The sequence below is a fragment of the Scardinius erythrophthalmus genome, assembly GCF_964197995.2.
Source record: "Scardinius erythrophthalmus genome assembly, chromosome: 25".
Taxonomy (NCBI): Eukaryota; Metazoa; Chordata; class Actinopteri; order Cypriniformes; family Leuciscidae; genus Scardinius; species Scardinius erythrophthalmus.
In genome coordinates, this window is record NC_138245.1 from 13,983,261 (window position 1) to 13,996,931 (window position 13,671).

Below are 13,671 nucleotides of genomic sequence, written 5' to 3' on the forward strand. Positions count from 1 at the left end.
TATCTTGTTTCACCTCATCTTCACGTGCCCAGACACAGTACTATGTAACTATTTAATTACTATAAAAATTAGCATTCACATAAAATATGTAGCTTTAGATGTCCAAAAAATAATAAATCCAACAGTTGATCTCTAGTTTATTTTCATAAGTGAATTAAGTACAGAAAATTATCAACAATTTAGAAATACAAAATCATTCTAAAAGTTATTACAAAAGATTTATTGCAAATTGACACCAAGGTTTATGCACAAAAACAAATTTGAATTGTGATGAGCCACACCAGGCCGTAACTTCTCAGAAGTGATTGAACAAGTGGTGCAGTCTTTCTCCAAACCATCTGAGGACAAACTTCTCTACTGGGTGTGGGCTGAACCTTTTAGTCTACAGAAGGACCCTGTGATGGATAAAGTATCTGCTATGTATGGAGTAGAAAGTAAGAGGATGGATTTTACTGAATAATGCTGAAAAGCAAAAGCTGGAGTAAGAAGCCATGAAAGGGTTGCAGATTTTTAATGAGATCAGTTATGACGCCTGTCCCTCCAGCTCTGACGCGGGGGTGTCTGGCTCTTCGTCATTGTAGATGTTCTCAGCCTAAACGAGAGAAGTTTATGATATCAGTGCAAAGTCCTAATATAAAAAAAAAATCCTCAAAATAAATGGAAATCTTAAGAATCTAGTTTTGCTGTACTTACCATCTGCCACACTTGCATAATGTTGTCCTCTGACACAGAACAGATTACCCAGGGTTCATTTGGGTTCCAGGAGAAATCTGAGATCTTAGCTGTATGCCCACCATGAATGAACTGCCAAAACAAACAAAAGTGGATTATTAGACTGTCAAAACTGGCTCTTTGATACCAAGCAGAAAAAAATAAAAAAAGTTTGTACAGGATCAGTAGTACCGTGTACGTTGTTCATTACAATGGAATTTCTAACTTTGAAACGATACCTTGAAATATATCAATATTCCATACCATGGGGGGAAATTATTTACATGTATACTGCCATATAGATATTTTCAATATTATCTCACAATTTTTGTACATGCATTGAAATTCTATCAATTTTTTCAAGCTTCAAAAATTATACACATCATAACAGTAATCCACATGAATCAAGCGGTTTAATCCAAGGCTTCTAAAGAGACATGATTCTATATTTTATACTTAATCTATTACCATTACAATTATCTCACTTAAAAGCTTGCTCACTCAATGTATTTGTGTTTTACAATGGGGTAATGTTGTTGCGCAATGGCTTACACAGTGTACAAGGAAGCTTGGTTTCAAACTTTAAATTTAATTTACATAAAAATACAAACAGTCAAAAATAAAATTAGAAAAAATAAACAATCACAAACAATAGCACAAATAAATACAACAGAATAAATATACAAATGGAAGAAATAGTGCTTTAAGTTTTTCAGGTACTGTAAGTCTAATAGTAGTATTCAGGTAAGAAATACTACAGAAATTGATGAAAGTAATCAAATGTAAAATAACACTGGATAGTCTTCATTGTAAAAAATAAATACAGATTAATCCTTACAATTAAAGTTAAAAGTTATTCAGCGAGTGATTTTCTCTTTTCTTTTGTTCATTGATTAACAGGAATATTAGGCTGCTGTCACATTAAGACTGAATGCATGGATCCAATACACTGATACACATGCGTTTTCTTCTGTTTACCTCCAATCAAGACACAACCGACTGTGTTTATGTAAATACTCTCCAAGACGAGCATTTTGACAATTGTCTCAAGCTGTTTAAGAGGCAGCTTTATGTGTGTGCGCTTTGACTGTGACATCTTTGAGTAGTAGTAAAATTATATGCTATACCCACAATCCCACATTGAAATTCATGCCCTATAACACCAACACTATCAGAGCGCACTGAGATGAGTGAGTAAGAGGCGGTGTGTGTGTGTGTGTGTGTGTGTGTGTGTGTGTGTGTGTGTGTGTGTGTGTGTGTGTGTGTGTGTGTGTGTGTGTGTCAACTCGCTGTCGGAGAGAACAGAGAGCAATTGATACTTTGCACGTGACGTCACAAGTACTGGCTGGCGGGCAAGAACGTCGTTCTCCAGCAACGAAACCCAGTAAACTAATCATGGGTCGCCAGTTTTACTATACAAAAGTTGGTGTTTTGAGGTGTAAACGACATGCCAGATAGTTGTTGTGCAATTGGATGCACTAACCGCAGATGAGATAAGCAGCCTTCACAGTATACACGTCTGTGCATATTACCATCAAAGGTTATTTCAACATTTGTTTGAATACAATCATGATCAAGTAATTAATCGTGTCTTTAAGTTACTGTAGTTTTGTCAATCAACACCACCAGTATTCACCAGCTTGTTCGGCGAGTCAGCTGTTTGTGTTATGAGTCTAAGCTAGACTAACTGTACGTTCACACCGCCGCCGGCGAGAGCGCCAAAATTCATTGAAAATGAATGATTTCCGGGCACTTTGACGCTCTCGGCTCGCCGGTGGCGGTGTGAACGCACAGTAACAGCTGTCGTCTTTTGCTAACAATAACAGAAGTGTGGGATAGGTTGTTTTGAGGTTTGCGATATCTATGATTTTCAATGAGAACCAGAGATGACACAACAGTAGAGCTAGATTATTTACGGAGGAATTATTACTGCTCGATTATCTTAAAAAACTTGTCTGCTTTACACAATTTAGCTACCTTGGAGTTAATCCTAGTCCATAGTTATGCAGCTAGCTCGCTAACAGACTTGATAGCTACCAGAAAGACCTGGAACTACAGGACTCAACGTTGAAAATACCCGTTTGTTGCCCGCCAGGTATCCGTGGCAGTCACGTGACTGCAAAGTATCAATAAAGCGCAGATGGTATCGATGTATTGATACGGCAGAAATTTAATATTGGACCCTATTTACCTTGAGTTAAATTGACCATTTCTGACAACACTACTCAAGATATTAATACTTTTATTCAGAAAGGATGTATTAAATTGATCAAAATTGACAGTAAATACATTTCTTACAAAGATTTCTATTTTAAATAAATGCTTTCTTTTGAACTTTCTGTTCATCAGAATGATTCTCTTCATTTAGAATTTCTATTCAATCAGAATCCTGAAAAAATGCATCAGTTTCCACAAAAATATTAAGTAGCACAACTTTTTTCAATATTGATAAAAACGATTTTTGAAGGATCATGTAACTCTGCAGACTGGAGTAATGATGATGATAATTTCAGCTTTGCTATTCAGGAATGAATTGCATTTTATATTAAATAGAAATCTGTTATTTTAAATTGTAATATTCCACAGTATTACTGTCAAAAACTGTATTTTTGATCAAATAAATGCAGCTTTGATGAGCATAAGAAAGTCTTTCAAAAACATTACAATCTTACAAACCCCCAACATTTTAAAATATATAATCCTATATTAATTATCAATTAATATATATTAATTAAATATGTTATTTACACTTGTATTCAACTTTATACTAAAATAGAGTGTGATCAATAGTGTGTTTTTTGCGGTGGTATTGAAATAGTTATCAATAATCATATCATTATAGCTCTATCTGTCACAATAAATATTTTCAGCAAATCTATCTCGACTCACCAGCAGCTCAGGTGGCCCGTCCTCGGCATCCTCCGCAGACTGCTCTTCTCCAATTTTACTAAAGGACATAAATGTAACGATGCAATCAATATATGATAAAAGCATTTGTGGATCCAAATACAGTTAGCACAAATGAACGGTTCAAAATAAACCAGGAATGAGCATCAAGTAAGAAAAAAAAGTATATTTTCAGGATCAATTATAAAAGAGTAGTAATGCCATACCTCAGGTCCCAAACATTGAGGCGTCTGTCTGTGCCACTGGAGGCCAGGATGGTCTCGTTATGAGGAGACCACTGGACCTGTCAAGAGCATCAGCATTATTATTATTATTATTACTACACTATTGCTTACGGATTGCATGTTGTTATATTGTAACAGAATCTTGAGTTACCTGGAAGATTTCATCCTTATGTGACTCAAAAGAGTGAAGCTTCAACTTCAGGTTGCGCAGATCCCACAATGCAACAGTCTACAGCCATAAACAAACAGTGAGCATGTAAAAACATTTTTTTTTAAACCATTTTGATATTTTTCTGAATCATGCACATTATTAAATAGAGTATACTTTAAAAGTTTATGCATTAGGCTGTATGCATACATTAAAACTGATGTGTCCTTTGGGCTTAAACGGATAGTTCACCCAAAAATTTAAATTCTGTTATTAATTATTCACCGTCATGTTGTTCCAAACCCGTAAGACTTTCGTTCATCTTCAAAGCACAAATGAAGATTAATTTGATGAAATCTGAAAGATTTGTCTGCACAACTACCACTTTGATGTTTCAAAAAGTTTATAAAAAAGATTGTAAACCAATCCATATGAATTGAGCGGTTTAGTCCAATTTTTTTAAGAGACTCGATCGCTTTATATGATAAACAGATTTAATTTAGGCTTTAATTCATATATAAACATTGATCAGCAAACACAAACAGAAGCTCAACCGAACTTGACATGCGAGAATGAACCTCATTGTTTCTCGCATGTCAAACGAACATGCTTGAGCTTCCGTTTACCACAACTGATGTGTGAGTTGTTGATGAATGTTAATATGTGAATAAAAGCCTAAATTCAGTCTGTTCATCATATAAAGCGATCAAATCTCTTCAGAACATTTGGACTAAACCATTCAATTCATATGGATTCGTTTTACAATCTCTTTATTAACTTTTTAAAGGGTCAAAGTGGTAGTTCTGTAGACTGTCAATAGAGGGATAGAAATCTCGGTAAGATTTCATTAAAAATATCTTAATTTGTGCTTTGAAGATGAACGAAAGTCTTATGGGTTTGGAACGACATGAGGGCGAGAAATTAATGACAGAATTTCTATTTTTGGGTGAACTAACTCTTTAAGGGGATTGTGTCCCTCCGCATGAGGAAGGATCTCTAAAGCAAATTCTTCCTACAGATGAGTGTGCATGTGTGATTATGTAGATCGTAACATGTACAGACCTTGTCTGCTGAGCCACTGGCCAGAATAAACTCGCTGTATGGGTTGAAGGACAGGCAGTTGACTTCGGCCGTGTGGGCGTCCACAGAGTGACTGGGCTTTGATGTGTTATTGGATCGTGTGTCCCAGCTGTAGAAGACAGACATTTCATCGTGTAATACAACTTAAAGGGTTAGTTCACCCAAAAATAAAAATTCTGTCAGTAATGACTCGCCCTCATGTTGTTCCAACCCCGTAAGACTTTCGTTCATCTTCGGAACACAAATTAAGATATTTTTGATTAAATCTGAGAGCTCTATCACTTCTCCATTGGCTTCTATGTTATTGAAACTTGCCGGCCCAGAAAGTTAGTAAAGAAAGACAATGTTTTAAATAGTCCAAGTGAATACAGTGGTTCAACCGTAAGTTTATCAAGCGACGTGTGATGCTGGCCAATAGTGAGCCTACGTTCTGACGTTGCGGTGTGCTGTTACACTACGTGAACTCGTGTCAGATGCCCACACAGAAGAAAATGAATAGTTGAAAAGTCGTTATTTTTAGTTTTTTTTTGCACACAAAAAGTATTTTCGTCGCTTGATAAACTTATGGTTGAGCTACTGTAATCACTTGGACTATTTTAAAAATTGTCCTTACTAACTTTCTGGGCCGGCAAGTTTCAATAACATAGAAGTATGGAGCTCTCAGATTTAATCAAAAATATCTTAATTTGTGTTCCGAAGATGAACGAAAGTCTTACGGGGTTGGAACAACATGAGGGTGAGTAATTACTGACAGAATTTTTATTTTTGGGTGAACTAACCATTTAAATGTTTATCTTTTTCTTAAAAAAAAAAAAGTCCTACAGTTTCACTGATTCCTGCACAGCAGAGGGAGAACAGTACGCTTTGCTTACTCACATCATGAGTTTCTGGTCATCAGCCACAGAGCCAAACAGCGATTCATGTAGAAGGTGCCAGGACACATCCTCCACCACAGCTGTGTGCCCTGTGAAGATGGTCTTGGCATCTACTATCTTCCCCTCCTTTGGAACAGCACTGATATCCCACAGACAGATTGTCTAAAGTTGAAGAACAACAGATGATCCTACATCATACAAGTTTTAAGAAGGGATGAGTTAATCCAACACTTAAAATCGGTCTGATATGGGCCTTTTTTGTCGGATTGGGTATCGGTCAGTCATGGAACGGAAAGTCCGATACTGTGCGTTATGGTTGTTACTCTCAAGCTCTATAAAAGACAAAAAACTACTATAAAAGCACCATAAGCTTTTCCTGCATTATATTTTGAAGCTTCTGAAACCATTTGAAAGCTTTAGTTGAGGAACAGAAATATTTCAATGTTAAATTTAAGTAACAGAAACTCTTCACTGTCACGTCATTCTGCATTCAACATTTAGTTGTTTTAGTGCTCCCATTATTATGCATCATCTGTACGTAAAGGTCTATGCTTTTGTTTAAAAGGACTGTATTTTCACTCGCTGCCAGGCGTGTTAGATTAAGGCACTGGAGTAGCAGACTGAATGAAACGTGTCATTCACACGCATAAAGTAACTGGTATTTAAAACTCTATGAAAAGGCTCAGTAAACTGTTGGGTGGATGCAATAGACCAGGTGTTGCGCACACACAATATCTTTTTTGTTTGAGTTAAACAGACTTTTAATGGTGGAGGAAATCTCGCCAGTGAAAGTGATGTTGTGGGATGCGCATCAACACACTTTTGTGCTGCTCTGCATTAAAGCTTTTCATGATAGTTGTGCGCAATAAAAGATAATAGTTAGCCTATTTATTTCTTTTATCATATCTATCATGTTTGTTGTCCTATTAAAAATCTGCACCGTACATTGTGAAGATTAAAGGTGACCCATTAAGCAAAATTCAGATGATAATCAAAACCAAACAGATGTTTTAGTGTTTGGCAGAGTATCAGAGGCACAAGCTGTAGTGGCTCCGCCCTCTTCTGGAAAGCAGCAGCTCATTTGCATTTAAAGACACAGGCATGAAAACAGCATGTATATATAATAAATGATCTGTTGGGTATTTTGAGCTGAAACTTCACAGACACAATCTGGGGACACAAGAGACTTATATTACATCTTGTAAAAAGGGGCATAATAAGTCCCCTTTAAGATTTTAACAGGTATAGATTTTATAAACTGATCAAGAAAAAAACACTGTAGGTGCGTTCCATTTGACCATAAGTGCACTGTGAAGTGGACTTCACAGGGTATTCCGCCATCTTAAGTGAGATTCCAATCCAAAGGGAGCGAACATGTTCAGTTCGAAGGGCACTGCGCACGGCATAGGGAATAAGGGAACATCGATACATCACTTCACAGGAGTGGAGAGCGATGATCACCCAACTGTCATTTCGCACACCACGTCATCACCAGTCAGAACGGTCATAACTAACGATGGAGGAGTTTACGTATGTGTGTAAGTATTCATACATTTCGCCATTGTTATACAAATGACAGTATTTTTAACGGTTATTGTTGTGAATATTACATATACTATTTTTGATGATTATAATTTACCTCAGTGAATGCAGCCAGCTTAGCTAGTTTGTGAAGTAAAGTGATTTTATTTTAGGTAGTTGTAAAATAGTGCAATATAATTGTAAATATATAATAAAATAATAAAAATTAAAATATGAATGTAGTCCTATATATATTTTTGTTATATCATAATCTGCGCGACCCCGTCGTTGACTTTCTTTGATGACGTTTGCAGGGCGTTTCAAATGAGCGATTATTGTCAGTGAAGTCCACTTCAACTGATATACCGTGCTCAGGGAGTAGGGGAGCAGTGAACACTGCGTATGGACCCTGTCGAATGGAACGCACCTTGAGTATCTGCCGATACCTCTACCAATCCAATACCAAGCTTGCAGTACCGTTATTGGTATTGGACATGGAAAAAGTGGTATCGAAATATGTCAGTTTGAATTTGAGATCACTCACATGGTCGTCTGATGCACTAAGTAAGTTTCCACTCAGGTTGGGGTTCCAGGACAAACCGTATCCCTCCTTCTGATGTCCCCGCAGTCTCAGATCTGGACTACACTCTCCACTGGGGTCTGCAAATGGACAACTTAATCAAAGCAAGCGACTTCACACATGATTTAATATAGGGCTGCAACAACTAATCGATAATAATAGACTAATCGGATCACTGAATAATCGCGTTGCTGTCCGACAGTCACGTCACTTTACAGCAGTGAATAACATTTCTCTTAACAAAAACGCACCTGAAAAAGAGAGTTAGCTGATGCAGGACCAAAGTTGTCCTAAACATGAGCTTAGAAGCTTTCTATTAAGCTTCAAACAAACTCAGTATTTAACAAGATTTGTCCTGTGTTTGTCCTGTAAGTGACAGCAGCCCAATATACCCGCAGCAGTTTGTGTCACCAATGTAAATCAGACAACAAAAGAGAAAGAGAAAATTTGGTAGTATTAACAAAGATAAATTGTATTAATTATATTAATAATCAATTTATACAGTGAAGATTTTGCAGTGTTATTTTACATTAGATTATTCAATGTATGTACCCGAATACAGTTAGATTTACCTGAAAAACAAAGCACTACTCATTTAATTAGTATCTTTGTTCTATTGCATTTATCTATGCTTGTAATTTGTTTATTATTATCTATGCAGATGCACTCTCCTACAAAATCACCCCATTTATTCTAGAATTATTAATTCTTTACAGATAGAGCTATTCAAATCATCTGGTGAAATTGTTTTCATATTGCAATGCATATCGCAGAAAAGCAAAATATTGCAATGTCAGTTTTTTTCCAATATTGTGCAGCCCTTTGTTCAAACACATTTGAGACATACTGTCACCAGCACAAAACTTTACATTTGACTGTTATATCTTTATCTGTTAATGTATCACGCAAGAATTTTCATTTTGCAAAAGACTCATCCTGACATCAAGCAAGTCTCCATTAACGTACCAAACACATACGCACCAAACAGACTGCACAATAGAACAGACGAGCAATAATTCTGATACATTTTGTAAATAAATTTTGCTGGATTAAACATGCAGTTTGTTGGACTTGTTTTACATGTAGCATTTTAAATAAACAAGTACTTGTATTTTCATGAGAGCAGTAACTGTAAATGGACTAATGTAATGAGGTTTAATAATTGTGGTTTCGTTTTTTTTTATACTGTGCGCAAGTTTTACCACTTAATTTTAAGTTTTAAACCCTTTTTTGCAAATAATGTATATCATAGTCCACATAGTTTCATTACCTTCAATTTGCATGTTTTAAAGGACAGCATTGGGAAGAATAACTTACATTTAAATAAAATACAGAAAATAAAATTTGTCGAAGATGCAACCAACCAATTAATCGATAATTAAAAATCATTATTAGTTGCATCCCTAATTTAAAGATACACTGTCACTTTTTTGTTCCAAATGAACAAAATTTAAATAATGAGTCAATACACCATCAGTTCTTCTTGACTTCTTCCAAAACTTGTTTTTTTCTTACCCTGATTAACTATAATAAGCCTATTATTATAAGTGTTCATATTTTAAACCTGGTGGGATGGTTTTCATGGGAAATAGCGTACATATGTCACTCACCCATGCATGTCTCGTCATATCCGTAAATAGAGAAAAGTTGCTCTGGCTACTTTGGCGTGTATATGGTGTGAGAGTGGCATAGGTTAGTTGTCACAACGGGAGAGAAATTTTTACATGGAGCAGCTAAATCTCGAACCTCCGGGGAATCACCCGTTTAAAAAAGAAATGCAGAACAGAGGAGAGTCTACTGGCAAAAAGAGAACTCGTAATAAAACAAGAATCAGCATTGCCTTGGCTTTTCAGAGATAGTGAGAACTGAGGGATTTGAAATGTTGTAAGAGTGTGTAGCTGTCTAACAGAGTTCATTGTAAAGCATTATCTACTGTGAAGGGTCAATTCATTATGGGTTGTTGTAGCGCTGTGCTGAATGTATTTTCAAGTCTGGGTTATAATTATTAATGGGTAAAGCTACAGTAACGTCTTTAGCTAGTCAGCTTGAGATCCTTTCCATCTAAACTGGCTATTTCTCTTAAAGGAACACTCCGACTTTTTGGGACTTTAGCTTATTCACAGTATCCCCCAGAGTTAGATAAGTCCATACATACCTTTTTCATTTCTGTGCGTTCTGTAAGTGTTATTTGACGCACCCACCGCTAGCCTAGCTTAGCACAAAGACTGGATGTAAATGGATAAGGTAGCATACTAATCCCAATAAGTGACAAAATAATGCAAACATTTTCCTATTTACATGTTGTGATCTGTATAGTCACAGCGTGTACAAATAACAAGGCTATATGAGACAGAGACCATTTTTAATCGTATAAATACTGGGAACTATATTCTCACTAGGCGTAGGAGCACAGCTACTTGGGCGGAGTGATTAGCGCAGCACACGAGACGCCCTGTGGTGAGGAGCAGAGAGTTCGCTCAGAGTTGGAGTAATAGAGTCAGCAATTACTAGATAGTAAATTTATAGTTTACAATCATGGGTGTTCGCTGTATCTTGGCTTACAGCTTCCAAAGTTTGTAACTCCTCGTCTCTGTATTCTGGCTCAAAACTATATGGTTCTGGATCTTGGTTTGATACCCAGTAAAATTCCTCTGACAATTCCTCAAAGTCAGCCATGATCACGAGTCACGTTCGCTACTAGCTAGTTAGTCACGTTTGTTTTGTTTACGGAACCATCAACAGGGCGTCTCGTGTGCTGCGCTAATCACTCCGCCCAAGTAGCTGTGCTCCTACGCCTAGTGAGAATATAGTTCCCAGTATTTATACGATTAAAAATGGTCTCTGTCTCATATAGCCTTGTTATTTGTACACGCTGTGACTATACAGATCACAACATGTAAATAGGAAAATGTTTGTATTATTTTGTCACTTATTGCGATTAGTATGCTACTTTATCCATTTACATCCAGTCTTTGTGCTAAGCTAGGCTAGCGGTAGGTGCGTCAAATAACACTTACAGAACGCACAGAAATGAAAAAGGTATGTATGGACTTATCTAACTCTGGGGGATACTGTGAATAAGCTAAAGTCCCAAAAAGTCGGAGTGTTCCTTTAAGTCTAGAAGTGCATATTCATCCGCACAGTCACACAAAGCTTAAGCACAACTAAAACAATGTTCTTCCGCAAAATGCATGCCGGTTTTTTTAACCACTAAAGGGCCAAAAGTTGCAGAGTGTACCTTTAAAATATATCAGGGCTTCTTTGTATCAACTGAAAGCCACTGACCTGGTTTAGATGGGTGTTTGGTGTAGTCAAACACCAGCACGTCAGAGGTGGGGGTCTTGGTGGCGATGATGCAGGGGTTTTGTGGCATGTATCTGGCTCTGTTCACTTCTCCTTCATGGTTGATCTTAATCTCAATCTCAATCTTTCCGCTCACTGACCCAAACCCTCCAAACTCTGGGGGGAAAAATTATATACAATCATTATTGTCCAACATCTGATCTCTGTCCTAGTTTGATCAGCTTTATTTGTGAAAAGTATCAGTTTCAAGCATTCAACTAAATAAAAAATTAACTTTCAAATTCATTGGCCCAGTTTACACTTGGTATTAAAGGTTTAGTTCACTCAAACCTGAAAATTGTCTCATCATTTACACATACTCATGTCATAAACCCATAAGACTTTCATTCATCTTTGAAACACAAAAGATATTTCTAATTAAACCTGAAATCTGTATGATTCAAGCGGTTTAATCTAAGTTTTCTGAAGAGGCACGATTGGTTTATATGATGAACAGATTTAATTTAGTCTTCACATATAAACAGTGATCAACGGGAATGCAACCGTGTCTGCTTTTCATATGGGTTACTTTTACAGTGGCTTCATATACTTTTTGAAGCTTGACATTTTGGTTACATTTTACTTTCAATAGAGGGAGTCTTAAATATTAAAAATATCATAATTTGTGTTTTCAAAAATGAAAAGTCTTATGGGTTTGGAACAACATGAGGGTGAGTAAATGTAAGTGAGTAAAAATAAACTTAACTATCCCTTTAACATCCATATAAACACTAAATACATGTATAAAAAAGATCCATCACATTCTGAAGTTGTCAAAAATGCATGTGGCCGCATCATATTTGTGGAAAGATTCAGTCTTATTGATCAACTGAATCTGGATTTCCCCCCAACGTCCTGACCATACCTGCTGAAGAAACACATACGCAAAATTGATTTTAGTATAATGACTTCAACACAAAAAATACAAAATTAGCATTCATTCATAGTCAGATCAGCTCTAACCTCCTTTCTCGCTGTCGTAGTGGGACGCGTCAAACTGAGCATCGTCATTAGGGATCTGGACACTGGCGATGACTAAGTGGTTCTGCTCATCCGAAGTGTGTGTGCCCAAAACCAGCCGATGAACCGCATAGTCCTTTCCCTCAGGCCTGCACAATGATGGACAATGATTTGTAGAATGCTAGTCATCTGTTATGTTTCAGAAGGTGGACAGGCTAGTCATCAGATTACCTGTTCACATCAGGAAGCCACTGCACCGTTAAACTCGGCCACTCGAGTGCATGTGTCATGACGAGATCGTACAGGAATGGTGTGTTTTTCTTCCAGATCTTGTATTCCTCATTTATTACTCTCTCCTCCACAGCATCATCATACACTGAGAAGAGAGAATAGAAGGATAGATTCAGGCCAAATGCATTCAAATGAACATTTCTCAATAAATGCATTGTGGGAGTGCAGTGGGCAGCAAAAGGTTGCTGTATTCTAATAAATTAGCGGAAACTGAAGTTTAACATGGTAAAGTTCCTCAACTTATAGTTAAACTGCAGCTTATGAATGATGGAGGGAACTTGGAGAACAACGGCATTTCGATCTGATTTGAGAAACCATTATCTGTATTATTCAAGTTAGTAGAATCATTTATTAACGCCAGAGGCTTTAACCAAAGTCAACCGTGAGTACTTGGTAAAAACGTGCTCAGGTTGTGACACTCATTCATTCTTATGTTAGAATGTGGGTCACATCCATTAGCACTTTAGGCTAAAGCTAGCAAACTCTGCCAAAGGAAAAAAAAATATGCACGTTAATCACAACGAAAAAAGTTTACCTTCTTTGTCTGCCATTTTGGCGTGCTTTTCTGCGGGTTAGCCACTGAATGAATTGTGGGGTTTAAAGCCAAAAAGCAGAAAAAAAACAGGTTTTTAGGGTTTTGCGCTCACGACTCCGTCACTTACAACACCAGCTCGCACATCCCAAAAGCGCAAAATCTAGCTAGTGCTGTCCGATTCACTAGCGAGTCGTTCTTCTGAACCGACTCTTATTTATGATTTGGTCAAACCGATTCACAAAGAGCTACTAAATCACTTACAGATGGCCTTGGTGGCGTTTAACTAGTGATATAAAAATTTGCATTTAATTCAATTATTATAATTGCTGATTATTATATTCATGAAGTCAAATGGAATGGAATATACCTATGTTTTAACGATTTCAAATTGACATTAAAATGTACCTGTCCTGTTTTGTACAATTTGCTTGGTTCTCAAAAAATGCTTGAATGTCCAAAAGCAAATGGCTTTGAGTAGGAAATTCTGAATTTGAAAT

At 36.8% G+C, this 13,671-nt stretch overlaps 1 protein-coding gene across 2 annotated transcripts; it reads right to left on the reverse strand.

Annotated features, from left to right (window-relative positions):
• Positions 1-120: 120 nt before the first annotated feature.
• rbbp7 (RB binding protein 7, chromatin remodeling factor) lies at positions 121-13,363 on the reverse strand. Of its 2 annotated transcripts, none has more exons than XM_081357784.1 (12): positions 13,175-13,363; positions 12,580-12,724; positions 12,352-12,497; positions 11,332-11,505; positions 8,011-8,126; positions 5,947-6,107; positions 5,053-5,179; positions 3,994-4,071; positions 3,825-3,901; positions 3,601-3,658; positions 694-804; positions 121-592 (listed from the first exon to the last, which is right to left on the reverse strand). In XM_081357784.1, exons 1-12 carry the CDS (start codon positions 13,188-13,190, stop codon positions 524-526), a joined length of 1,278 nt encoding a protein of 425 aa, XP_081213910.1. In that variant the 5' UTR covers positions 13,191-13,363; the 3' UTR covers positions 121-523. The 2 variants fall into 2 exon arrangements, with proteins under 2 accessions (XP_081213910.1, XP_081213909.1); XM_081357783.1 differs by having other exon boundaries at positions 11,332-11,508; positions 13,175-13,336.
• Between the last annotated feature and the right edge of the window lie 308 nt (positions 13,364-13,671).

Coding starts and splice junctions, on each gene's coding strand:
- rbbp7 (XM_081357783.1), bottom strand. Junction 4,072..5,052: donor CCAGTGGCTCAGCAGACAAG/GTCTGTACATGT, acceptor TTATGGCTGTAG/ACTGTTGCATTGTGGGATCT. Junction 805..3,600: donor ACGGGCCACCTGAGCTGCTG/GTGAGTCGAGAT, acceptor TTGTTTTGGCAG/TTCATTCATGGTGGGCATAC.